The 27,832-nt window shown below is 31.1% G+C and overlaps 1 protein-coding gene and 1 long non-coding RNA gene across 3 annotated transcripts in view; one reads left to right on the top strand and one right to left on the bottom strand.

Annotated features, from left to right (window-relative positions):
- LOC140440136 (uncharacterized) overlaps window positions 1–15,965 on the bottom strand; it is a 29,362-nt gene extending 13,397 nt beyond the window's left edge. For both annotated transcript variants that reach the window (XM_072530432.1, XM_072530433.1), the window contains exons 1-6: window positions 15,807–15,965; window positions 12,751–12,780; window positions 8,683–8,715; window positions 8,427–8,459; window positions 5,144–5,173; window positions 627–650 (exon numbers count right to left, since the gene is read on the bottom strand). In XM_072530432.1, the coding sequence (XP_072386533.1) occupies window positions 627–650; window positions 5,144–5,173; window positions 8,427–8,459; window positions 8,683–8,715; window positions 12,751–12,780; window positions 15,807–15,923 (267 nt within the window). In that variant the 5' untranslated portion in view covers window positions 15,924–15,965. The remainder of the gene's footprint in view (window positions 1–626; window positions 651–5,143; window positions 5,174–8,426; window positions 8,460–8,682; window positions 8,716–12,750; window positions 12,781–15,806) is intronic.
- Window positions 15,966–20,368: 4,403 nt separating this feature from the next.
- On the top strand, window positions 20,369–25,342 carry LOC140438481 (uncharacterized). The gene is made up of 2 exons (XR_011950552.1): window positions 20,369–20,571; window positions 25,103–25,342. It is a non-coding gene; the product is annotated as an uncharacterized lncRNA (long non-coding RNA).
- Window positions 25,343–27,832: the final 2,490 nt, after the last annotated feature.

Genomic DNA, 27,832 nt, shown 5'->3' with positions numbered 1-27,832 from the left:
CATTCACTCCAGGTAGTGTTTTAGTTATATTGATTGAATTTTGGTATCTTTCAGGAATTGTTATATAATCAACCTGATTTTTTATTATATTGTCTTTAGTATCTACTGGCCACTTCCAAGTGTATAAATAACGCTTGGGTAGCTTAAAGAATGTATTTGTCATTACTATTAAAAATATTAATAAAAGAAAATAATAATTGCTGCTTAAATAATATTTAGGATTAAAAAAATTAAGTTTATACAAATTACAAAGTATTTTTTAATTACTATTTAAATGGGAATAAGCCACAATTAAAGGTTAAAGTACGTTTATTGACGTTTCAATATTCACTTCGAAAATTGTTCTCAAAATACAAACATTAATGTTTGTATTTTGAGAACGATTTCCGAAGTGGATGTTGAAACGTCAATAAACGTACTTTAACCTTTAATTGTGGCTTATTCCCATTTTAATAGTAATTATTTTAACATCCCACAAGATAATAGCTTCAGAACAAAGTGTTTTTTGTAGCAAATATTTAAAACTAGTGTTTAAAATAAGGCATACGGAAAATATTTTAACCATTGTTAATGAATTTCCAATAATTAACTATAATATATTAAATGGAAAAGGTTTATCTACTTACCACCACTTTACGGCCTTGCGAATTCTAAAATAAAAAGACATTTCACAATGTATACATATATATTTATATATATACATATATATATATATATATATATATATATATATTTATATATATATATATATACATATATATATATATATATATATATATATATATATATATATATATATATATATATATATATATATAGTAAAAACCATTGAATATTTTCCAAATATATATATATATATATATATATATATATATATATATATATATAAAGTAGTTAGGTATTATTGACTGACACGTTATGTAAAATAAAGTTTTATTTTGAGGTTGCAGTCATTAATAGGGCAGGAAAGTAAAACTCTTTGTTCTTTATCAAGCTTTCGCAAAATTTATTTGCTTCTTCAGGATATGCTAAAATATGGTATCAGTAAATACAACGAAATTAGAACTAAATAGCATTGTATAAAACTAGTATAAAAACTTACAACATGAGGTTAATCCATTAAATTTTCAAATTTGCAAAACATTAAAACTTAACTTATTTTAAAAATTATACAGTTATGTAAGTAAATTAAATTGGAATATTGTACTTACATAACTGTATAATTTTTAAAATAAGTTAAGTTTTAATGTTTTGCAAATTTGAAAATTTAATGGATTAACCTCATGTTGTAAGTTTTTATACTAGTTTTATACAATGCTATTTAGTTCTAATTTCGTTGTATTTACTGATACCATATATTTTAGCATATCCTGAAAAAGCAAATAAATTTTGCGAAAGCTTGATAAAGAACAAAGAGTTTTACTTTCCTGCCCTATTAATGACTGCAACCTCAAAATAAAACTCTATTTTATATATATATACATATAGCAAAAAATACGACCGTTGATTAAATTTGGAATATATTCAATGGTTGAATAGCAGAGGTTTTATCGGTCAATAATTGGCAAATAAAAGTCGTCAACTACTTTATTGATTTATTCGAATACGTTTCGCTTTTATTTTTAAAAGCATGGTCAGTTCACTACAAATAAAAAAAAATTTAGAATATAAGTAAACAAACTAACAGGGTTCATACTTACAAAAACAATTTGTAGGGTTTTTTTTATAGATGTTATAAAAACTCTACGATAACTTAACATTAAATATTAAAAACTAAACCAGAGAAACGAAACAAAAAAATACAAATAAAACTATAAGAACATTAGTACATTTAATTTTAACCGATGGCTTCATTTGAATGTTGGTTTAAGCTCTTTCAAGGGTCAAACCACACTAATCTTTTCGATTGTTTTCAATCAGCTCTAGGATGTCATAATTTTCACATGTGGCTTATTGTCGTCCATGTGTTTCTTTGGAGTGCATGGTGCGGTTACGATTCTTGAGGGAATTAGCAAGCGGAACAGGAACGGACCTTTTTTAAAAAAGGATTCGTTTATACCTTTTTCTTTAAAAAACAAACAAACAAAAAAAAATGGAAAGAAGAATGGGAATGAAGTTACTGTCTTGTAAGGGGTTTTTATATTTATTTTGTATGATGAGGGAGTGATATATCTGGCTCAAGTTGTCGATGTCGGTTCTCTTATTTAGGGACGATGGATGTTTTAGAATTTGACACATTTCAAGGATGGATCGCTTATGATGATTTTGTTGTTTGCACAGTATTTTGGTATTCGTGAAGTCGATACTGTGTTTGGTTGAAATGGCATGCTGTGCAAGGGCACAAGATGGTTTAGAAATCCTAATGTTGCTTTTGTGGGACGTTAGTCGACCTTGAAGCGAGCAGCTGGTCTGGCCAATGTAGCAGGAGTTGCACTCTGCACAGGGTACTTGATAGACGGCATTAGTTTGTTCTAGAGGGGCCAATGGAGTTTTTGTCTTAGAAAATAACTTACCTAAGGTTCTGGTATTTTTTAAGGCTATTTTGGCAGGTAAGTTTATAAAAATTTTGTTAAGCTCGGTAGTGATTTGTGGGAAGTACAGGAGCGAAGCATATTTAGTGGTTTGTTCAGGAGTGAGGAGGGACTTATTAATCTGTATTTTGTTAGATATGGCTGCTAATGTTAGCCCGTTGTATGTTTCGGTAATGGACTGCCCATAGCTTTTGGAATATAGAAATTTATTGATGAAGGATGCCAGATAGGAGTTATCTATGAGAATGGACTTCAGTAGATTGAGAGATTCTTCTTTGTAAAGCGGGTGTGGCAACATGTGTACTCTAAGACTGAGGGCTTGTACCAGGTTAAGTTTATATCTGATTGGGTGTGTCGAATGGTAATTTAAGAAACGGTTGCTAGCCATTTCTTTTCTGTATCAGGTAGTGACTAATCTGTTATCCAGTGTGCGAATGATTCGCATATCTAAAAGCGGGATGCTGTTATCAACGTCAAATTCACATGTAAATTGTAGGTGATAATCAAAGCAGTTAAAAACGAATAAGGTGTCAACCGCCTTATCAGACGGGGTTGCTAAAATCAGATCGTCGACATAACGTTTTACAAAGGGAACCTGGAAATCTAACTTCTTGATACTCTCAATAATAAGATCATCTAGTACAAAGTTGACTAGAATCAGAGAAATCGTGGATCCCATAGGAGATCCAAAAATTTGCCGATAATATTTGTCGTTGAAAATTAAATAATTGGTGTCAAAAATCAATTTTAATAATTCGGAAAAAGTTTCCCAAGATATCAGACTATGGGGTTGGATTTGATTCCAATGGTTACGGAGAAGGTTAATACACTGGAAAGTAAAAGATTTGTGAACAAGGATACTACGTCAAAACTTACTAAGACAAAGCCTCTGGGTAGTTGATCATTATTAATAAATTCACTGAACTGGAAAGAATCTGTTATGTTGAAATCATTGTTATAATTGTATACTTTTAAAACTATGTTCGTCAGGAATTGGGCTATATTTGTTTTCGGAGCATTTATTGACGATAATATGGGTCCCATAGTTAGTTGTGGCTTGTAAATTTTGGGAAGACAGTAAAATCTGGGAGCATAGCCATTGTAATCATGGGGGGATTTGGCTAGTTTCTCGTCAATCATTTTTTTGTTTTTTAGTTCAGTGTTATATCGGTTGATTTTGTTGGTGTAGGTTGAAGTAGGATTGCGAAGAAGTGGTTGATAGTATTTGCTATTATCTAGGAGTTGCTGGCTCAGGTTAATATATTGCTCTCTCATCATAAGGACTGTGGCATTACCTTTATCACAAGTTAATACCATTAGGTCAGGGTGTTTTTTTTAGAAAAGTGTATGCTTGTTCATAAATAAGATCAAAATCGGTTTTGACGTTGAAAGGTTTATGCGAGAAGTTAGTGAGAATGTTATTAGCAGATGATCTTAATTCAAGAAGGCCATTGGTTTCAGACTAAGCTAGTATGTTTAGGTCTAACTTTGGTCCGAGAGAAGAAGTTTGAGGACGTTGTTGGGTATTTGGATGTCTGTGAGATTTTTTATCCATTTCTCGTGAAATGGTAAGCGATTGAACGAAGTGGTCTCAAGCTTGTTTAATTTGTTTTGGAGATGAGATAGAGATTTCTGTAGAAAGAAGTTATATTTTTTGCTTAGGGAAGATTCATATTGATCGAAAATGGCGGAGGGAAGAAGATGTTCAAGTTGGATGAATATGTTTGACATTTGTCGATGAATGAATGCTATATCGGAATGTACGGACGAAATATGGAAGTTCAATAATCGTGCCCTCTCCTACAACCTAACCTAAAAAAACCTCTCTCCTAAAAAACCCTACACATTGTTTTTGTAAGTATGAACCCTGTTGGTTTGTTTACTTATATTCTAAAATCTTTTTTATTTGTAGTGAACTAATGATGCTTTTAAAAATAAAAGCGAAACGTATTCAAATAAATCAATGGAGTAGTTGACGACTTTTATTTGCCAATTATTGACCGATAAAACCCCTGCTATTCAATCATTGAATATATTCCAAATATATATATATATATATATATATATATATATATATATATATATAAATATATATATATATATAAATATATATCTATATATATATATATATATATAAATATATATATATATATATATATATATATATATATATATATATATATATATATATATATATTGTTTGAGTTTAGTTCTTGAACCTTAATATATATTTTTTTAGTGGATTTTCTTGGGCTTAGGTTCATAAAAAAATTTGATTTGATACTAAGGCATTTTTATATATTTTTTCGACGTTACTTGTTAGTAACAAATTTTTACATGCTTGTCAATATTACTTCTTGAAAAAGGCATGGATTTCCTGCCGAAACGTCGAAAAAATATATAAAAATGCCTTAGTATCAAATCAAATTTTTTTATGAACCTAAGCCCAAGAAAATCCACTAAAAATATATATATATATATATATATATATATATATATATATATATATATATATATATATATATATGTTTTAGTTTGATTTATTGTAGTGAAACAGAATATTTAATAATTGAATTTGCAAGAAATTTAAAAATTATTTTAATTATAATTACCTCTTTGGGCGGCCTATATTTGGACATATGCTGAAAAAATAAATGTATCATGGTATTGTACAATACACTGTCAAGTAAATGTATAAAACAGCAGACTTATGTAGCATTGGCTTATTGTGCACACTGAATTCCCGAAACATGTTTCCCCACGATACTCCTTTATCACTAATATTATTGAATTAATTGATAATATGAATAATATTATTTACAAAATACACATAGTTAGATAAAAGTTAAGCATCACTTTAAATTTTCTCTAATATTGACAACTATGTTCAGAAACTATCAATAACACTACTACTAATGTTATAGATCATTTATAAAAAAAATATAATAACGTTGACACGTAGTTTATCTTTTAAAAGAGAGAATGTATTTATCAATATATAAAAAATTACATAATGACGGTATTAGATTTTTTTTCTATGCAGGGCAGCGACAAGCCGCTTATACGCATTTCGACCTCTTTAGTTCTCCTCAGAACGGTATAGCACTGCTGTGGCTATACCGCTCTGAGGAGACCTAAAGAGGTCGAAATACGTATAAGTGGCTTGCCGCTGCCCTGTATCGAAACAAAAATCTAATACCCTTATTATGTTTTATTACTTTACTCCGTTTGGAGTACCAGAAACTGAATTCACTACGAATTTTCACCACGATGAACGGCATGTGGAATGCAATTTTAGATTACCTTGCCGAGTAATTTATCAAGATGTTTGCTTTGCAAGTTTTAGAAAGCACAGTGGTAAAAATTTGAATTCGGTTTCGCCAGGTAGAAATCGTTTGATTTCTCTTTTTATAAAAAATTAATTTTTAATTAAAATGTATTTACCAGATTTAAAACTTGAATTTCAGCCACGGGAATTGACGTAAGCCTAGATTCTAGCTTTAATACTGCTAACAAATCGATCAATCATTTACTGTGACAAATTATCACATTCTTGGATGAATGATGAATTATTCTTTAAGAATTCCTTCGGGTATATACAGCTCAAGAGAGTACATCTCACGCATGTTCAATAGGGCTTATGTATGGAGACATCGCAGTTCACTCCATACGGCAAATTCCTTTTGTCTCTAGATAGTCAAACTTTTCACCCACAGCTTGTCGCCATAATGTCACATTAAGTTCTAAAATCCGTGTGGTGTACCTTTGTCCTGTTAAAGTTCTGTCAATAAGCACCAATTCCGTGCGACCACCTGCCATAATACCTACCTAAAACATATCACTGCCACCAGCGAAAGTAAGTATGGGACGGATATATGCTAATTGTGTAGCTATTGTTGTACTCGCCAAACACGAATTCATTGGTTATCACTATTTAAACAGATTCTGGTTTTATCTGAAAAGTCCAAAACTGTTGAGAAAGGTGTATTGTTTTTTTGAGCCCGCTGGAGGCAGTTCAAAACGTGTCTAGGTTGAAGCTGAAGAACACTTATTGGTCGATGATTCCTCAAACCTAACTCTAAAATTCTTCTTCATATTGTAGCCAACGATACTTTGACTTCTGTAACAGAAGTCTCTTTGGAGAGCTGATACAGACATAGAAGAATTTTTTCAAATGAAAATTATTGTACATCTATTATGTTACCCATTGGTAACTTTGAATCTACCAACGCGAGCTTCATTCTATAACAAATTTGTCTGAAACCTGTTCAATATCCGTGAAACAACACCCACTCTTTTCGTCACGGACCGCTGTAAATAGCCTTTAGCCCCCTTTCAGACGAGGATACTGTATCCGAGATACTGTATGCTAGATACAGAATTTTCGATGGCGGCTGTATCGGATTCACGGGCATGCTCGTCAGTATGAAAATAGTAGCAGTGCAGTGCGGTTATATTTTTGGATTATGGATGTAGAAGAGTGTGTTATGCTGTGGTAATAAATATGTAATAAATTATGTATTAAATAAAAAGAAAAAGAAACTGAAAAGACGACGTAATTTGTGGGTTCATCCTATTGTAGAATTAAGAGAAACCAAGGGAACGTATAGTTTGCTGTATCAAGATTTAGTGCAAGATCCATCGAAGTTTTTTAATTATTTTCGAATGTCTGTGAAGTCGTTTGAAGAACTTCATAAAATTTTGGAAATTCAATTGAGTAAAAAAGACACAACTATGCGTAGAATTATTTCATCAAAAGAACGGCTTTCTATGACTTTTTAAAGTTAAAGTCTATGACTTAAATTTAAAATAAATATGTGTACTTATCTCCAATTTGTAAATTGTTTACCTCGCCCTAAATAAAAAATGACCGTATTCCTTTCACAATAATGTAGTTTGATATTCGTTAAATAATCAAAATTCCAATTAGCAAACTTTTAAAACTAAACTGTATACGTATGAAACAAAATATTAAACTATTCTACTATGTATTTATAATAAAAACATGTTTATTTCTTACCATATTCATTTTGCTGTACTGCAGTCATGGCCTCAAAATTGTCGCTTAGAATTTTCGACCCAGCACTGCTGCTTTTTATTTCTATTGCAGTAATCTGGCGATGCTGTATCCCATAGACAGGGATTTGATTGTACCAAACAAATAAATTTGTCACTATCAAATACAGTACGCTCCATTATTTAACTATATTCAGAAAACACCGTCTTTCTTTCGTTGCTCATTCACAATTATTCGACAGAAAATCGCGCGTCTATGGAATGTGGTGCAAAAGTATTCGTGTCTGAAAGCGTTCATTTAACGTAATGTTTCTTCTGTATCTGGGATACGCATTCAGTCGTCGGCGACAGGAAAGTCCGAGATACTGAATTCGGTATCTCGCATACTGTATCTCTCGCGCGTCTCGTGTGAAAAGCTCCATTTGAGTCTATGTAATATCTGCGTCTCGGATACGCGTATCTCGGATACAGTATCCCCGTCTGAAAGGGGGCTAACTAAAGCGATAATTCTTGCACCATCAACTCAAAAATGGAATTACGATTCATTATAGTTCCAGTTTTCATAAATTTTACCTTGGCAAAACCAGATCAATTAAATGGGTTTTAAATAAAATTAAAAAAAAACAAAAAAGGTGTATTTTATATAAAAAAAGGTCTATTAAATATGTGATAAGGATACCGATTTATAAAGATTTAAAAATCGTAAATAAGAGAAGTAATGCACAACTTTTAAAACTATGTTTATAATTTCCTCAAGATAAAAATTTATGGTTATTCAAATATACAATATAGAGCCTGCTACAAGAGTTAACAGATCTATAAATTTATAGTATGCTAAAACAGATTATTATAATATTTAATAAACTATGCAGCACTTACCCATTTTATTCCTCGAGCATTAACATGTGAGTGCTAAAACAAAAAAGACCAATTTAACTAGTTTTCATACACAATAAGTTTTGAAAGTTACGGAAAACATTTCTTTTATTGATTTTAGCAAAAAGATATTATTTATAAAATTTTGCAAAGACCAACACCTTAAGTTTAGTAGGTTAATAAATTATTTATTTAAACTTTAGTTAAACTTGTAAGCAAATACTTTATAATTTAAATTTATTAAAATAATTATACTTACACCTTTTACTCCGAGATCCTCGTAGTTGGATAGCTAAAGCAGAAAATAAATAAATAAATAAATAAGTTAATAAAAGTATTTCCGATATGAAGCGATAGAATATGTTTTTTCGTTACTGACTAATATTGGAATTGTCTTTTTGGTGACTTCTTTTTTAGTATTGGTAACCAAATCCATAATCTAATAATTTATGACACAGTTGATTTCAGTTAATAAAATTAAAACTGTTTTTTTATTTATTGTAACAATCAATCATTGTAACAATTAATTACAATTTGTGAACAATTGAACATTTGTAACTATTAATTAAGTTAAATTTTGTGTAACATATTTATACATTTTAAGTAACCTAATAAATTGTTCGAAACTAAACTTTTGTTGAGGAGTGCTTTCAAGTTATTTGGCAAATTGTAAGACTGTCTTTGATTTACATATTTAGGACAGTCTATCAAGAAGTGCTTTATACTGTCTACTGTATTGCATGTTTCGAATTTTGGAGGTTCACTATTTGAGAAGAGATAGGCATGAGCATACCTACAGTGTCCAAGTCGTAGACGTGTAATAATAGTTTGGCATCTTCTACTTCTGGCTGTTTACTTCCATGAAAAAATATCACTTTTAATGGTTCTGAGTTTCGAACTAGAGTCATTGCACTCCCGATTCCATGCACTTAACGCCTTATTTTTGAAATAAACTTTTAGATTGCCTGCGATACTCCGACACTCTGTTTCTGATACGTCACTGGTGATAGCATTACGCGCACTAGTATCTGCTTCTTTATTCCCTTGTATGTCTATATGAGATGGTATCCATAGGAAGTGGACTCTTCTAAAATTTTCTTGAGCTTTTATTAATTCAGCTCTGATAATTTTCTCAATGGGGTGTTTAGGGTATACATTTTGCATAGCTTTGACTGCGCTGAGAGAGTCAGAAAGGACTAGAGAACAAGGGATGTTTTTAATATTTACTTGCTTGATGGCTATGAGCAAACCAAATAGTTCAGCAGTATATATGCTGGAATTAAGAGGAAGTTTAAATTGAAAAGTGTCATTTGTGGTTACCACTGCTACTCCAACGCCAAGTTCACCTAGACTTGAATTTATTGTTGGCTTAACTGAGATGTGTCGCTTTCCTCTTCCGATGCCTCAGTGTTAAGATAATTATGGATTGTTTTCCTTATGGACGTGAATTTACGTTTTATGGATCTTTCCTTTAAATGGGGATAAACTTGACTGAGCATATGGGACAAAGCTGGTAGGTCTGTAGTTTATTCTTAAATTGTGGTTATAGGATCAGTTGACCTCGTGATATTCATTAGGAGCATGTTAAGTTGATCAACGTTTAGAGGGAAAGGTAGAGGATAATTTTCTATAAAACTTTTAGCAGGATCAAGTAAGAGAGAAAATGAGCATTCAGAAGTGCTTGCTGAACTAATTTTAGCTTTTTTAGATTTTGCTTGGACTTTAGGTGGTAAAAAAATGTTACAATCTCTTGTAGATGGATCTGCTTCAGGTGAAATAATTTCATCAAAGTTTCTTTTTGGTTGATTAATTATCTGACTGTCCTTATTTGATGCATCTAATTTGTTCGGTATCTCCGGAATATTAGAAATAGACATTTGTTCACACTGAGAAGGGTTTGTGTCATTGGATGCTTGCAAGGATATATTTGTTGAGCTGGATACTGATGCTTCATTGTTTTGGTTTGGGTTTAGTTGAGCTAGTGGTTCGGAGCACTGTGAAGCGATGTGTCCTGGCTTCTTGCTTCTAAAGCAAACTAAACTGTCTTGAGAAATGAATATTTTATATGTCGTGTTGTCAAAAACAAGAGGAAATGACTCTGGTAGTGTTAGGTTGTGAGGAATGATATAGATTTGATTTCTCTCTTTTAAGAATCTATTTTTCTCAGGATGATTAATGAGAAGTTTTCATCAATCCTATGTTCTTTTTCTTATGCCTGTTTATATGTGAGATCGGTTTTCTGTTTTTTATATAGGAACTAATCTGGAGTAGAACAAAAAATTATCCTGATAACTTACACATCTTTGATTCAGCTCAGGTTAGATTTTGGCGATTTCTTCCAAAATAAATAATATCCTAAGTCAATATCTCAAGCACAAAACACACCCCTTAACTCTCCAACATATTTTTTTAAATATTGTTAGCGAATTACACTTTAATCGAATAACCTACATTAATGGCTCCCAGAAAAAATGACAAAGTTAATTGTGCACTCTCAACGTTAACAAACATCATCAAAATATTGACCCTTCCATGGTTTTGCAGGATTTATAGAGCTAAATTGGTAGGAATGCTTCACGCCCAATTTGCACTGACATCTTAGCAAATTATTAACTTTGATAAAAAATGTTTTCACCAGACATCCAATTGTTCAAGCCATCCATTATTCAATCAACTTACTGGCCTCTCAAGGAGTCTTTATGACAATCATTTGAGTACCCTCCCATTAAGATATTCAAGTCAATGAAAGATCACACACCGCATTAATATCAGCACTATTATTAACCAGTGAACCTGAAAGTATTCAAGTATATATAGATTTAAAACGTAGTTTTAAACCATAAAATATAGCAGTAGTATATGCCATTGCTCTGAGAGAGCCGTGGTTCAGAGCAGTGGCATATACCGTTCTGATGAGACCTAAAGTGGTCGAAATACGTATAAGCGGCTTACCGCTGCCCTGTATCGAAACAAACATTTAATACTGTCAATATGTTTTATCTATTTACTTGTTTGGAATACCAGAAACTAAATTCACTACATATTTTGATCACGATGAACGGCAGGTGGAATGCATATTTTAGATTTCCTTGCCGAGTAATTCATCAAGCTGTTTCCTTTGCATGTTGTAGAAGGCAAATTCAGTTTCGTCAGATAGAAAATCGTATGATTTCTCTTGTTGTAGTTTTAAACATTTAACACTCAACTGTTGGCAAACTTATTAGAATGGACTATTTTTAAAATTTAAACAAATCTAACCAAATACTCGTATTCGTATATTTAACACCGAAAATGTGCAGAAAATCAAACGTAGTATTTAGAAAGCCAAGAATTAGGTATATCAAACTTACACATAGATACTTAATGGCTTTTTAAATCCCTTCTATGTGCCAATATTGTAAATGTCAGCTGTCAGTTAAACTTTTTCTTCGATTGTCCAAAATACTAACATTAATGATGACGTCATGGACTCAAGAGCAACCTCAGTGAAGCACCAAATACACCAAGCTATCTCCCGAATTTAAATATTTTAAATAAAACATAAATATTCACGTACTGCAATTATTATATTCTGTTACCATATTGTTTAATAATGTATGTATATCTAATATTGTCTTACCTGTGTCAATGATAACTGTACGAGACACGTTAATTCAATAAAAAAATATTACATACTCTAACATTTAATGGTTTTGGAGTGTCACCTAGTTAAAAGTCACAACTTATGTTATAAGAAAAATATTTTGTTTTTGTCCTCTGTCAGGTACATTTGCAAGAGATGACGCAAGATGATGCAAGAGAAGATTTTAAGAATAAACCTGAAATTACATTTTCTATCCATCATTTGTAAAAAAATCTTCGAGGGAATAAAGAAATATTTACAAAACAGAACTATGGTAGTACCATATAAGGACACAAACAAAAAAATAGTTTAAAATAAGAAATAATACTGGAACAACAAAACTAAAAAATAAAATCTTAAAAGTATTGAAAAAAAATATGTTTAATAAATGATAAATAGGTGTTAATCCTTCAAGAAAACAGAAATCAGTCATAAATTTTCTATATTCCAAATACCATCATTAATTATGGATGTAATGAGGATTAAAGATGAAATATTGCCAAGAAGAGTGTTAGGTCGTAAACTGTTGCAAAAAGAGCAAAAGTTGGTACACTAAAAGATGATAGAAAAATGCCATTAGAACTTTTATTGGAACAAGAAGAAAAAATAAGTTTTAAATAGAAATTAAAAAAAAACTGCAACTTAAATGCAACACAGATAAGGTCATTTACACATATGTATGATAATTATAGTAAAGATACTTACCCCTTTTACACCCGCATTATGATTTGGTGACTGAAAAAAAAATATTTTTAATCAATAGATAGAACATGTAACTATTTTATTACATAAATATCATTTTTAAATTTAAATGTTTTATATATAATAATAAAACTTTTAATGAAATACAAACAATAACAAATTGTATTCCTTCAAAATATACTTAATAGAGGAAATAAATGAAGATACATACAAGATACAAGAACATAATTTGAATGGAGAAGCATATCTAGAATTATTAAAAAGCATATTATTTTTGACACATTTTTTTGACACAATATTTTTACACATTTTGACAGATTTATTCGAAAATGATAACACGTAGGTACTCAAGACAGAGCACTGTTTTTCCAAGAAGACAGCGCACCTTCGCATTATAGCATAAACGTAAGTCGATGCGCTAATGAACGGTTTTCTAGGAAATGGATTTACGATGAGGTTTTATTGAACCGCCAGGACGTTATTCTATTAAGTTATTTATTAAAATTACAAAAATAATTAAAGATAATAAAAGGTTAAGGATTTAAATGAACTCCAAGTAAAAAAAATGGTAAGCATTTTAAAGTCAGCAAGCAGATTAACAATAATATACAAACGTAAAAGTTGCTTTGTACAATTTTTTAAATGCCCTTAAGAGCGTAGGCGCAAAATTTCGGGCCAATGCTTTTTAAATGCATTTATTTTTTTCGAATCCTGAAAAAACTAATAAGTAATTTTGAAAAATTTAAACGTAGAATGAAAGACTACATTATTACTGAGGGCCAAAAGTTCCTGAAAACTTCTATAATGTTTATTTTAATAAGTTACAGGGGTAAAAAAAAAGAGAAAATTTAGTGTGATTTTTAATTTCAAATATCTCATTCAAAAAAACTTTTTGTTTATTCTAAAGGACTTTCGGCCTCGGTAATAATGTACTCTTTCATTCTGCGTTTAAATTTTTCAAAAATATTTGTTAGTTTTTTCAGGATTCGAAAAAAATGAATGCATTTAAAAAGCATTGGCCCGAAATTTTGCGCCTATGCTCTTAAAGGATCCATATTGTAAATCATAAAACGGTATAAATAAAGATAAGAATGGCACAATGCAAAAAACTGATACTAATCACAATAAATAGAAAGGGAAGTATATAAAAGGACATATTATTAACAAAGATATACAAAAAACAGATGAAATTGAAAAAAAAAAGATCAAATCACCATAATAATTAAAAATGGTTTAAAACTAATGTTAACCTGCATTAAGATTTTGTATAAATTAGTTTTGAGAATTCCATCTAGACTTAACTAAATTTCAATAAGCGATAACAGTATATTATTAAGATCACTTTATCAAATTTTCCCTTTTCTCGATTATTATTTTTTATTGCACAGTATATAAATTATTGTAATCCCTGAATACATAGTTAGTGAAAAAATATTTATATTATTTAAATTAATGAGTAATTTATTGTCCGAAAATATTCAAAATTAAACAAAATAACCATCCCTATTTCGCTGGTAAAATTGCTACTCGACGTCGTTGGAAACTGATACAGGTTCGGACCGGATTTACTATTTTGGTATTGAAGTGTATTTTAAATGGATTTGTTAGTAATATTTCGGTCGTTTTTATGGTTAAAGGACAATTTATGTTTATGCTGTTAATATTGAACTAGTATTAATTATTTGTTGTGCATTTTATAACTACTAAAGTATTTACTTTTATCTGTATAACGACTTGAAACTGTATACGTGATTTATGTTGTTGAAAACAAAAATGTCGTCCACTGATTCTGCTGGTAAATTAGTTAAACATACATGGAGTAATTCTTGAAAACGAACTACAGGAAGTTTTCTTAGCGCTAAAGTAAAAGAAATAATTTGAAATGTATTCCAATAAGAAACAATAGAAAATCACAGGTTAGTGTTGGATTAACAACGGGATTAAAAAATCCTTCAAGTGATTTATTACATTCTACATATTTCAAATCTCAAAACTTACAAATACATTAAATTTTTAGTAAAAAAAATGATCAGATTCAGAGACAGATCAATCTTTAAAAAATTGGTGAAAATTTTCAATGTCTTGCTAATAGAAGACAAAGCTATCATTGCTCTCGACAAAGCACCGTACCATTCTCATAAAATAGAGAAAATACCAACAAGTGCATAAAAAAAGCAACATCCATAATTGGCCTCTTTCCAAAAATAGAAAATTTAATCGACATATGCTTAAAGTACAGCTTCTTCCAATCACAAAAAACACATACCATACCAGAATAAACTGGTATTGAGACTTCCTTTGTATCACCGTGGGTTAAACCCCATAGAACTCATCTGGGCAAATATTAAAAATGATAGTGCATGTAAAAACAGCACCTTCAAATTTTCAGATGCTATAAAACTATTTTATAATTTAATTTCATCAATAACATAGCTATATGCTCAAAAAAATGTAGAAAAGAAAATGTGGCGACCGGAAAATATAATTGAAAAATATTTTAAACCATTTGTTATAAACGGTGATGATAGTGACATATTATCCAGTTCATCAGAAAGCCAAGATCTCGATCTTTGCCATATATTTACGCCGAACTTACACGAAATATGAATTACTTTGTATTTTTATTCCAAAAAACTAACTGTTTTGCAATATTTAAACTTTTTTTAATCGCACAAACAATTAAAACAAAAATTATAAATAAAATTTTTTGGTCGTTTTTGACCTAAAAATATAATTTCTTGGTTTTTTTCCTCCTGTAAAAATGGTTTCTATTGTCGAATATAAACTAAAAACAATCTATTGTCTCACATTTTTGCATATTAAAATAAATATAAATTTATATTTTACAAGATAATACTTCTGGCCCAACGAAAATATAATCGTAAATGCGGTCCTGCTAGATGCCTACACGTGCTAATATCTACGTCCACTGCATTGCTTATTGAAATTTAGTATAGACAATTTATTCTTTATAATACAATGAATTTTTAATACATACTGATTTGCTTCATCTATAATTGCTATTAATTTTTATTTAGTTATTTGTTTATATTTCTTACCTCTTCTAAGTACTCTGCTTCGTAGTCAGGATTACATCCCAACTGCCTTACACTAGCAGCTTCGGAAAAACATAAAACTGTACAGAGAAAAATCAGATTAATTAGAAATAACTTCATGTTGAATGCAGAATTGTTTCTCTTAAACTGACCCTCGTTTTAAGTCGTTTTATATCTTAACATTTGTTATCGAATGCATACATAACAGATTTCCGGGTGCTGTTATTACTTTTGATTAATGCTATCTTAATAAGTATTAGAAGGTAATTAAAACTTATCAAAAACTGAACGATATTTTCCAGAATATACAAAACTTAGGTCTTAAAAAATAAAAATAATCGATAAACAAAACGATTTGTTATTTAAGCAATATTCCGATTTAAATTTAGTTAAGTAAGTAGTAGTTTAGTAAATAGTTAAGCTTTTTTTTTAATCCGTTCAGAATTGGTGGACCCTATAATGTACATTTAATTGTACAACACTTAAGTCCAACTTTATGTAATGAAGAGATGTGGGAATGCAGTGAATACTGTAGAGTCCCTGAATATATATATATATAAATATATATATATATATATATATATATATATATATATATATTCAGTGATTCTACAGTATTCACTGCTTTCCTTAGCTCAATTGTTTCCATCTCTCTCTGTTGTTCCATTCTCCATCGTTTAGGCCTCTCTTACTCATGGCGTCGTCTACTTCGTTCCTCTAGGATTTTCGGGGTCGTCCTCTTTTCTTCCTTCCCATGGGGTTCCATTCGGTTATTCTCTTTATCCATCTGCTGTCGCTAGTTCTTCTGACATGTCCATACCACTTTAGTCTTTTTTGTTCTATATATGTTAATATGTCTGTTTCTATTGATGTTCTTTGCTTTATTTCATTATTACTTCGCCTATCCATTCTTGTTACTCTGCAGCATCTTCGCAGGCATTCCATCTCTGTTGCTACTATCTTACTGCTGCTTTTCTTGTTTATGATCCAATTTTTAGCCCCATATGTCATAATACTTCGCACTAATGTTTTATAAATCTGTGTTTTTGTCTTCATATTTAGGTGTCTATTCCACCATACTGAGTTAAGTTGTCGGATTGCTGCTCTTGTTTGTCCTAATCTTTGTGTAATTTCTTCCTCGGTTGTTGCCTTTTTCGTGATAATAAACCCCAAGTATTTGAATTTATCCTTTTCTTTGATTGTTACGCTGTCATCAATCTGTAGATCTTCTATGTCTTTTTCACTTGTAGATAGGTACTCTGTTTTCGCGAGGTTAATATCTAGGCTAGCCTTGGTATATTCTTCTTGTAGTTTCTTCATCATGTAGCTGAGGTCGTCTTGGTCTTGTGCAATCACTACTTGATTCTCTGCTAATCTTAACGTATATAGGTATTCGTTCCGGACCGGTACTCCCATGCCTTCACATTTTCTTTTACATGTAGTCAAGGTTTTCTCTAAGTATATTTTGAATAGTGTTGGAGATGTGGAACAACCCTGCAGGAGCAGGGTTAAATGAAATGAAGAGAAACTTTAGCAAAAACAGTTATTTGTATTAAAGAAACATATTGCTTAACATCTTGCATAAAAGTTACAACTTTCTATACTGTACATCAGAAAGGTAGTAAATCAAACCTACTAGGTATGGAATAAATAATAACAGAAATGTTTTCTTTAGAAACGATAAACGGAAAGGTTTATTTATACTTTTATTATTAATCATTTGTCTCTTTCACTTAACATCCACCAACAATTATTGTATTTACATTACGGAGCTCTTTTTCAGCGCAACGCACCCATTCAAGGTGAATTGAATGGGCAAGTTCCTAGTAGATGGACAGGAAGAGAAGCACCCATTCTTTGACCAGCTGGATTACCAGAATTAAGTAAAATCAACTTATTCCTCAGACATATTAAAATCTAGTGTCAACCTCCAATAATATTTGATGGCATGAAGGTGATTGGAAACGCATTTAATAATGTTCATTCATTTATTAAATACACACTTTTCACTAGAACTAATACCTGCAACACTATTAAGTATAGGCATTGGAATTATTTAAAAAAAAATTAAACTACACTTTTTTAGCACGTTTCATTGCGGATTGCCTTCCATCGCGTTCTGAAGAAGATTCATAATGAAGTAAGCATCTTTCTTTTTCTATAATGTAGTGTCGGACAGACTGTTCTTGTTGTGGTTCGGGAGCACCCTAGCGTATACCAATGATAAAACTATTTTTTCTCAGAAAGAAGTGATAGGTATTGTGTTACCCAAAACATAATTGTAAAGCATATGCGCAAATACAACTGCCGTATTAGTGAAAAGTTTGATACCGACTTTCCGGTACCATTTGATACAAATGGGAGAAATGTATGTCGCTTTTTGGTCCGAAACATCAATAAAGGCTTTCGCTGCATTGTTTTCGACAACAGTCGATGGCTTAGTAACAGGTCCACGTTTAGTCTCTACTTTAATCATTGAAGGAGGATCCATAGCAGTTAGAAAGATAATGTTTCTCTTATATTTCCACTTGCTGGTAATAGCTTTTGTGTTGCTCTATAAAGATTTAATTTCTCCTTGTTTAAGCTTGGCATACGACAGCTTTTGGATTGCGTTTCCTGTTGGCACGGAATGTATCAACTAAGTGTGTACTTTGTCTCTTTAACTCGTGTGCTAGTTCAACGCTTGTATAGAAATTATCCGTAAATAATGTTCTTCGGGTATCGAAAAGAGGTTGCATCAGTTCCATAACTACCCTAGAAGCTAAGGATTTCGCTGATGGTATTTTTATCCTGTAAAGTTTTACTGCATATGTATAACCTTCAGGAACATAAATTTTAAATAGCTTGATCCCATATTTATATTACTTTTTAGGTATATATTGAAAAAAACTTAACTTTCTACGAAAAGGCACCATTATCTCATCAATACACAGAATATGGTTAGGCATAAAAATTTTCTAAAACTTACTATTTAAGATTGTTATACAAGGTAAGATTTTGTATAGTTTATTATTTAGTAATCGGAAATGTAAAAACAATGTAAAATGACTTCGAATCGGTTTCTGCTAAAACCGCAACTTTGAGAAATTGGATTTTTATAAAGTGGATTGTTGCTCCAATAGTCTCTGAACTTTGTTTTCTTGTCCAATCCCATCCACATTATAACTGCTGAAAAGCGAAGTAATTTATCTCTATCTGTGTCTTACCATTTGCACAAAAGCGAATACTTTTTGATGGTTTCATTACTTTCTTTAGAGCATATCCATTTGTTTCTGTTATTAACAAATCTTGAATTTCATTATTAACAAATAATAAGTAAAAATCAATCGGTTCATGACCACGTACTTGCTTTTCGTCAATGTAGAATCCTGGACTATCAGTAAATTCAAATTTATATAGTTCTTCTGGGCCATCTATTCTTTTCTACATTATTTTATCTGCTCTTAAATTAACATCGTCTATGTCCACGATTTCTTCAGATTTTCTGGGTTCTAAATAATCAACAAATGAAAAAAATTCAAATAAGACATCTTACCAATTACTAAATTATCGAATAAATTAGAAGCAACTGCTTCGTTATACAACTCTTGTTTCTTTCTTGGTCTACTAACGTCACCTCTTTCTATAAAGTAAGAAAACAATCTATACACCAATCTGTACTGTGAGCAAAATCAGTTACCTATTACCACTTTATAAATAGAATTACTGGGACCAGTTTCTTTATCACTACTCAAGTAAAGTTGATCATTGTCATTCCCTCAATAAGCAGGATCAGCATCAGAGTCATAATCTGATCTATTATAATCAATAAAATCAGATTCTTATAGTATTCGTAAAAGTTTATCTTTTCATAATACTTTTTTGTTCATTATACAAAGATATGAATACTTTTCTACTGCAGAAAATGAATACAATTATCGCACACGATGATACCACAGTGAAATACAAATGTCAATAAAAATCCTAACCTACAAAAACTGGAGGCAGGTTTTACTGGAACAAGACAGATTTCCGTTTTCTACAGACCAGACTTGGTAATTTATCATATAACAATACAAAAACTGCGTCTCTCACGTGGCCACAGTCTCTTAAACACGATGAAATACTTAAGCCAAATTGATACACATGGTCTGTGGTAAAAACTTGCTGGTACACATGGGGCTTAACGTACTAAGAACAGAGTTTTGTGGTAAACATTCATGCTCTACTTTGAAACCAAGTTAAATATTGCACTGAAATAATACCTATCTATTAAGAAATAAATTTGCTAACATATTTGCACTAATAGTTGGAATCGGCAGTCTTAATTTTTCTAAATTTCAAGTAACAATTAAGTTTGATGTTAACAAATCCCAACGAAAAATATTATATGTGCCTAATTCGATTGAAAGACGTACACTGAATCGTTTCGCTCTTTTAACCGAACTGATAATTATACCATATAAATTTTTATAGCCCGTGACGTTACCCACCCTCTCAATCGATTAAAATTTTTATTGTTTATATTTAAAAATATATAATGCTTATCTTAATTAAGAATTTAATTTATGAGTTAGGTACGGAAATATCATTAGTTTCAATGCAGTTTCGCATACTAAACACACAAACTTTATTTCAGTATTGTAAATAAATGTTATGAATTCATGACTACGTAGCAAAAGTTAAAATATGAAAATCCTTTTCTTTTTGTTTTCACTTCTTGCCGTTTTAAGTGCGAAACTACAAACGACACAAGGACATTGGCATACGGGAAAGTTCATAGAGCACGGTAATTTTTACATTAATATTATTTACAAAAAATATTTGGTTGTGTTTTGGATAAATAAATCTAGTTACTATAAATTATTGAAAAATTTTGTTTTAACACGTACCAATAAAGTTCCCCGAAAGTTCGCCAATCATTGTACTGTAAGTAAATGTATCTTATTTAAAACATTAGAGGGTTATTGAGAAGAGAGGTATTTTAATTGTCTTTAATAAAAGTAACTTTAATCTATTTTTACTATTAATTTTTAACTTGTATTATTGTCCTTTAATAAATTCAAGATCGTCTGTATTTAAATTAAACAAAGTTCAGAAAACTTTAAATATAAATTTATTTTGACGTAACTTGTCAAATTAGGTAAAAAGAAGAGAGACGTTTAGCTTCATTTTTATTTACCACATCCCACCTCTGCTAAATAAGAGTCACAACTCAACAAACGTTATTTTGAGAAAATTGATGTGTTAAAGATTTTATTTCAGTTGAAGATCTGTTTGTCAGTTCCATGACTACATGCCAGCTGATATGTTATTTTATTGTAAACTGAAATATATTAGGTCAGTGTTTTGCTTTTTTCTTCTCTTTTCTCAGAAAATTCAAGTTTTGTAGTTCCTAGTGAACAAATAAAAACATGCCGATATTGTGACACTTTTTTAGAATTAGAACAATTATCATTATAATCTTAAAAATCACATTGTTAGAGTATAATAAAACAAACACAGAAAGAAACAAAAAAGCTTTTGTATTTATTATTACATAGAGTTATAGAATATTGAATAACAACTGAGAATGTGACTATTCTTTACAAAGTCCAAGAGATCTTTTTTCTTATTCTCTTTAATGCTAAGTTCACTTTTTTAGGCCTGTTGTAAGGTACATAGAATGTATTGTTTTGTCTTCGGCAGAGATCTACTTGCTTGAACTCTTCATCTTTATAGATGCTTTTATAACAGAGGGTAGTATGATTTTCTTGATTTAACTTAAAAAGCTTTACTTCAGTAATCTTCAAATATTAGATGCCTATTATACGTATTTTAAACCATATTTGGAGAATTTGCATTTGAATGAAGAGAATCGCCTTCATTCTGACTATGTCCACTTTTCAGATATTGGTAGGTTATTAAACGTATTTTAGGGTATTTACCCAGAGTATAAATATACATAGCAAATATAAATCTATTTTTTTGTTGACCACTATAATTATCTAAAAAGAAAACGGAGTCAATTCCAGCTTCATTAGAAGAAGTGTATACTCAGTTCTTTTTCTATGAAATTAATTACCCATGAACCTATTTCTTCACTCCCCTATTTCCATGCCCTTCATGGTAAAAGTAGCATTCCGTTGAACCATTTTTTAAATCAGACACCGTGAAGTTTTAGCAATTTAACTTTATAATTAAAACAGATTTGTAATAAAACACATATACAGTATCTTATTGCGTAAGAAGAACTGCTTTTAAGTCATAAACTTATACAGTGTAACTGGGATTAGCATTCGCTGTTTTTTTGGTCTTTTCTTTTCTCAATAACTCTTTTTCTTCCAAATGTCATACACACTTGTATTCCAATATTTCCTTAGCTTCTCCTATGGCATTTTCATACGCATCATATAACTCACAGCGATCTTTTCCTGGCATAAAGAAACTAATATTAAACGCTGTGTTGAAATTTTCTGAGAACATCACTAAATTTGCGTGTGGTAGATTGTTTTCCAGGCAATTTTGTTTTATAGTCATTAAATATATCAGTTAAATTTTTTCCACCTTCGATGTATTCCCTATTGGTATTCTTGCAAAGATAATAGCTTTTAATACATGAAATCAATTGAATGTGCTCACGAATTCCGTCTTTAATTGATGTATCTATTTTTTTATGGTTTTTGTGTTTTCCTCTTAAGTCTACTTCCAGGAACTCCTTTTCAGCTTTGTCAATGTAACTCGATTATTGATATCTAGCGTAGCTATAAAAAGTATTTGCATACGCAAATTTCCTCATTATTATTTACATGAAAATAGTACGCATTATTATGTTATCTAGGCCTATCTGAACTGCTGTACCTTTAAGCTGGTTTAACTAGTTTCATGTATTTGTAAATGCAATCTCTCTGTCTATTTATATTTTCCAGGATCCACTATTTCTTAAAAATATCGTTGCTGTTCTTTTTTCCATTTTATTAGAGTATTTTAGCCGGCATTTCTCTCCACAAGCAGGTCTGGTAACAATAGGTTTTTGTGATTTAGATCTTAAGGTATATGCTTGGCCAGAGTTTCGTAATTTCTTGGCTTTGTTACTTAACCAGTTTTTTGCCACTGCTACTTGCTCCCTCTTCTTTTTTTAGGGCTGGCAATTTTGGTGTCTGTTGGTTGAGTGTTTGTTGGTTGGGTTGAGAATCTCGTACTTTAGGTCCTGGTGATTGTAAGTTTGCTGCTAAATTGTCTGCAACTTCAACATCTGGTACTTGAATACTTGCTGCTGGAGTATTTGCTATTTAACAATTTGCAAGTGAAGTGTCTTCTACCTAGCTTACATTGTTTGAATTCGACATACTATTGCAACCTGGACTATCACCACTGCTTGAGCTAGAACTATCACTTGATGTAGAAAAGAGGATGAAACAGATCTACTAGAATCTGATTCAGAGTTTGGATCTTTTATTAAATCATTATCATTAAGGCTTACATAGTCCAAGATTTGGTGGTCGTCTTTCAGTTCTGGTGAAAGGCCAACCCGTAATAATGATGCACCAGGCTTATTATAATCGTTATCGATAGCTATAACATAGTTTGCATTATCATAAGTAACAAGTGCAGCATTTTTCTCTTCTAAAAGATATATTTCTAAGATTTCGGAAAAAGAAGAAACATTATTATAGCTAAAATAAAAACTTTCTTATTCAGACACACTATTTTTTTATTATTTAATATTCAGATTACCTGTATTTAACACTTGATCTAGTGCATAACGCCCTGATTTTATTTTTTTGCAAAGGCGATAATTCTACATATCCTTGAGCTCGATAAACTTTGCATGTTATGGAACTAGCCCGTTTGCTGCAACAAAAATAATAATAAAAAAAAACTAGGAAGGATAACACACAGTCAATAACAAAAAAATAACAGTCAATTTTTTTAAACAAGCGCCATAATTAAAAAAACGACAGTGGATTTAAAAATCGTATGTGCCCGTTCTGCAAAACAGTCATATTCCAAAAATAAATTAAAAAAAAAATTACATACACATTCAAAAAAAACTGGCACAATTCAAAATGAAACACTACTCCGCACCACGCAAAAGTACTTTCCTCGTTTATAATTTCGAAAAAACTGTCACAACACAAAACAGAACAGTATCATATTGGGACAATATTGACAACTTTTCAGGATTAAGCACTACGTGTAAATTGTTATAAAGTCAAATGTGACACTATAGCGAAATGCATGCTTAGCTAACCTGTAAAAAACAAAAGTGTCATATCGCCATCTCTCGGTAAATAGTTCAAAAATAATAGTGACGCTTTTTTGGAAGAAAGTAAGATTTATTTCAATACTTGTAGCATGTTTACCTCAATAATGGCGATTTTTGAGTTGTGACGCTTTTTAGCGAAGGTGCGACATGTTGTGACTATCTTCTAATATTTGATCAAATTTTTTGTATAATTTGTTTTATTTAATGATAATTGTTGTCAGTATTACTATTATTCAACGTTTTTACTCTTTTTAATGTTCTTATTTTAATTAATTATCATGGGTAAAAATAGGATCTTATACAGTGGGTACAGTATAAATCTCGATGCATGTCACTATTACGTCAGAAATTTAAGTTGACATTGTTGCCAAATTACAAAAATATTCCTAAATTAATTATAAATTAAATATTTCACATAATTATTGCAGAAGTGGATTGTATAACAAAACAAAATAATATTTATAGTAAATATGTGAATAAATAAAAAAATTAGAAATAGAAAACTACAACTTGTACAAGTTTTTTTCATTTTCAATTTGAAATTGCCGCTAAATCATTTAACAGTAAGTAAATCGAATGCCTAGCCCGCTTGAGTGTCTATCCGATAAAGATCTAAAATATTTACAAGAAGTTTCTAATCGAAAAAAAAAATGTAAAACAGTTACATTTTTTGTTTAAAACATTTTTTTCTACGCCGTATAGATTTTTGATAAATCGGTGTTTTACGTTTTCGTATCAGCAACTGAGACAAGTTGAGTTGCTTCAATAAAGTCCTCGTAGACACACCGTCTCAGGACTTGCAACTTCAACGGGAAGTCATATGTCGCCATGTTACCTAATCCAACGGTAGCTTTAACATCTTAAGTATTTATAAGATATAATGGCGAACAAATGTAACTAATTATTTGTTAACGGGTTTTTACCCATATATTTAGTGGCTACATTCATGTACTCCTAGACACCGATGATGGAATGATGTATTCCGAAAACGTTCTGTCTAACACAGCCCGTTTGGGTTTTTAAATATATACCTTTTACAAAGGATTTTAATTAATTTTCTTTTTTGTTGCAGATTGCTTTTTTATTCCTTACATACCTCCCTGCTCCGGTACTGCAGCCGACGATTTTATTTGGAAATGGGAGATACAGAGCAAAAAATGTGTACGCGTTCATTCGAAATTGGGTTGCCTTCCCACCAATAATAATTTTAACAGTTCGAAGGATTGTGTTTTGATAGCAGGAACAGCTTGTAAAAAACTGATCTTTATGAATGCTCCTATATTGTTAAAAGCGTATTAAATCCTAAGAGATACCATAGTTTTTTGCTGTTTAAACTCCCCTTTTATGCAATCTGTTACACATCAGTTTTATGCAATCACAAATGCCTTCTATTTAATATTTTGATATTTTTACTACTCAATTTGTTGTGATTTCCCGAAATTTTCATTAAAATTAAGATAAGATTAAAAGTTCAGATTTTTTTTCAATATAATGCATCCACTATTAGCCTATATGTATTTCGTTCTATAAGGACTCTACAAAGCGACTATGCAGAAGTACTAAACGTGAAATTAAATAATAGTCCGTCAACAAAAGTATTAATAAAATAACTTTATAAAGACGCTACAACGCCATCTAAATAAGAAACAAGATAGTTTAGAAGAAATGTCAATTTCAAAAATGCTTCTGCAGAAACAAAGAAGGGAAGATTTAATCTTTAACACTAGAAAGTCGGAGGTGCCAATTTGGCCCCTGTTGCGATTTGAAGTTATTGTAGTTCTTTTATTTGACACAATAATAATTTCATATTTTATGACTTTTAATATTTTGATACCAAGTCATATTTAACGCAAAAAAATATTTTTTACTAAATTTATTAAATGGATTTTCTAACAAACCTACCATAGAAGTCTGAAGCGGCCAAACTGGCCCTGTATTAATTATTATCGTTTTCTCGGAAATTTGACGATTTCTTTTAACTTTCTGTCGGATAGATAAAATTATGTTTATGTACGTTTATTCCTAGAAGGTATTTTGTTACATACTGTTTGTTCCTTGAAAGTATTTTGTTTATTGAGCGGTTTATTAGGTTCTGCTGACTCTCGTTTCAAGAATATTGAAACATTCGTTCAATTGTGAAAATTCATGACGACTGTAAAGATGTCTCGTCGTGGACTATCAGAGCTTGAACTTATTAAAGAAATACGAAAAATACAAGAAGATGTTTCGGGAGGTGAATCTGAATTTGCAGAAAATAATGAGTCAGACGATGAACAATACGTACCACCACAAAATAATGATTCAAGTGACTCTGATGCTTCAGAGCAGTTTTATTTTATACAAAGTTTTATTGTACAAGACTCACCAATTTATGTAAACATTGCTTCTACAACTCAACAGCACGAGTCAGCTAATTTTATCGTGAATCCAAGTGCATCTAAGCCAAGTCACAAGAGAAAAAGAGGTCAACTATTCAATCGGAGACATCGAACAATCGAAAGACGGAACAACGTGGAAAGTTATTGATTCTGGATCAGTACCTGGTAATATTATGATTTTTAGTATCTTAATATTCATTGAATGTTTGCTTATTACAGGACGCCGCGCTCAGCACAACATTTATCGAGAGAAATCAGGTCCTACGTCGTATGCAAAAAGGAACGTGAGGAACAATTGTGTGGTAAGTGCTTGGCATCTAATAATCAACGACAGCATGTTACGTCATATAAAAGAATGCACTATTGCAGAAGCACATCGATGTTTAAAAAATGACACATGGACTATAACTGCCCTTGCTATTATGTACGCAAGAGGAGTCTATGGCGCCAAAAATTTCCCAACCAACAGCTTGAGGTCAACAGTATGGGGTCCTCAGTTTTTTAGGCAAACTATGCCACGAGACAGATTCAAGGATATTATAAAATATCTCAGATTTGACATAAAGCAAACAAGATCTGAACGATTGAAAACCGACAAATTTGCTCTAGCCTCTGCGGTTTGGAATGGATTTATAGAAAATAGTGGTGCATGTTACAAACCGGGAGTAAACCTTACTGTGGACGAACAACTACTGCCTCCTAAAGCCAGGTGCCCGTTCATAAAATTTTGGCTTTTGACATGCGTGGAATCAAAATATATTGTAAATGGTTACCCTTATACTGGCACTGATCATCTACGCAAGAAAGATACAAGTGTTGGTGAACATGTTGTTTTGCGGTTAATGGAAAATCAACTTCAAAAGGGCAAAAGTGTTACGACAGATAACTACTTTACATCGTTAAAATTGGCCAAGGCATTGCAAAAAAAATCAACAAGTCTTGTGGGTACTTTGAATCGCAACAGAAAGGAAATCCCTCTAAGCCTAAAGAGTAAAAATGGAGAATTATATGTTACCTATATATTCCAGAGCCGACGAACAGGTAACACTTACTGCATACCAAGGAAAGAGTCACAAAAATGTGCTTTTGTTGAGCTCATTACATCAATCAGTGGATGTTGCTGTCGATGGAAAAAAACTTCCTCAAACAGTAAGTTTTTATAATAAAACAAAATACAGGGTTGATGTAGTGGACCAAATGGCGCGTCTTTATATTACAAAAGTTGCTTCAAGACGATGGCCAATGCACGTGTTTTATAACATTCTTGACTTAGGAGAAATAAATGCATGGATTATTTATAAAGAAGTTACTGGAAGTAAAATCAGTCGTCGTAAGTTTATTCTTTAGCTGTGTGAAGAATTACGGGCACCATACCTTGCCCCCCGAAATCTGGTACTATACCCAGCACCACCGGATTTACCAAC

This window comes from Diabrotica undecimpunctata, chromosome 4, assembly GCF_040954645.1.
Source record: "Diabrotica undecimpunctata isolate CICGRU chromosome 4, icDiaUnde3, whole genome shotgun sequence".
Taxonomy (NCBI): domain Eukaryota; kingdom Metazoa; phylum Arthropoda; class Insecta; order Coleoptera; family Chrysomelidae; genus Diabrotica; species Diabrotica undecimpunctata.
This window is presented reverse-complemented; position numbering and strand designations above follow the sequence as displayed.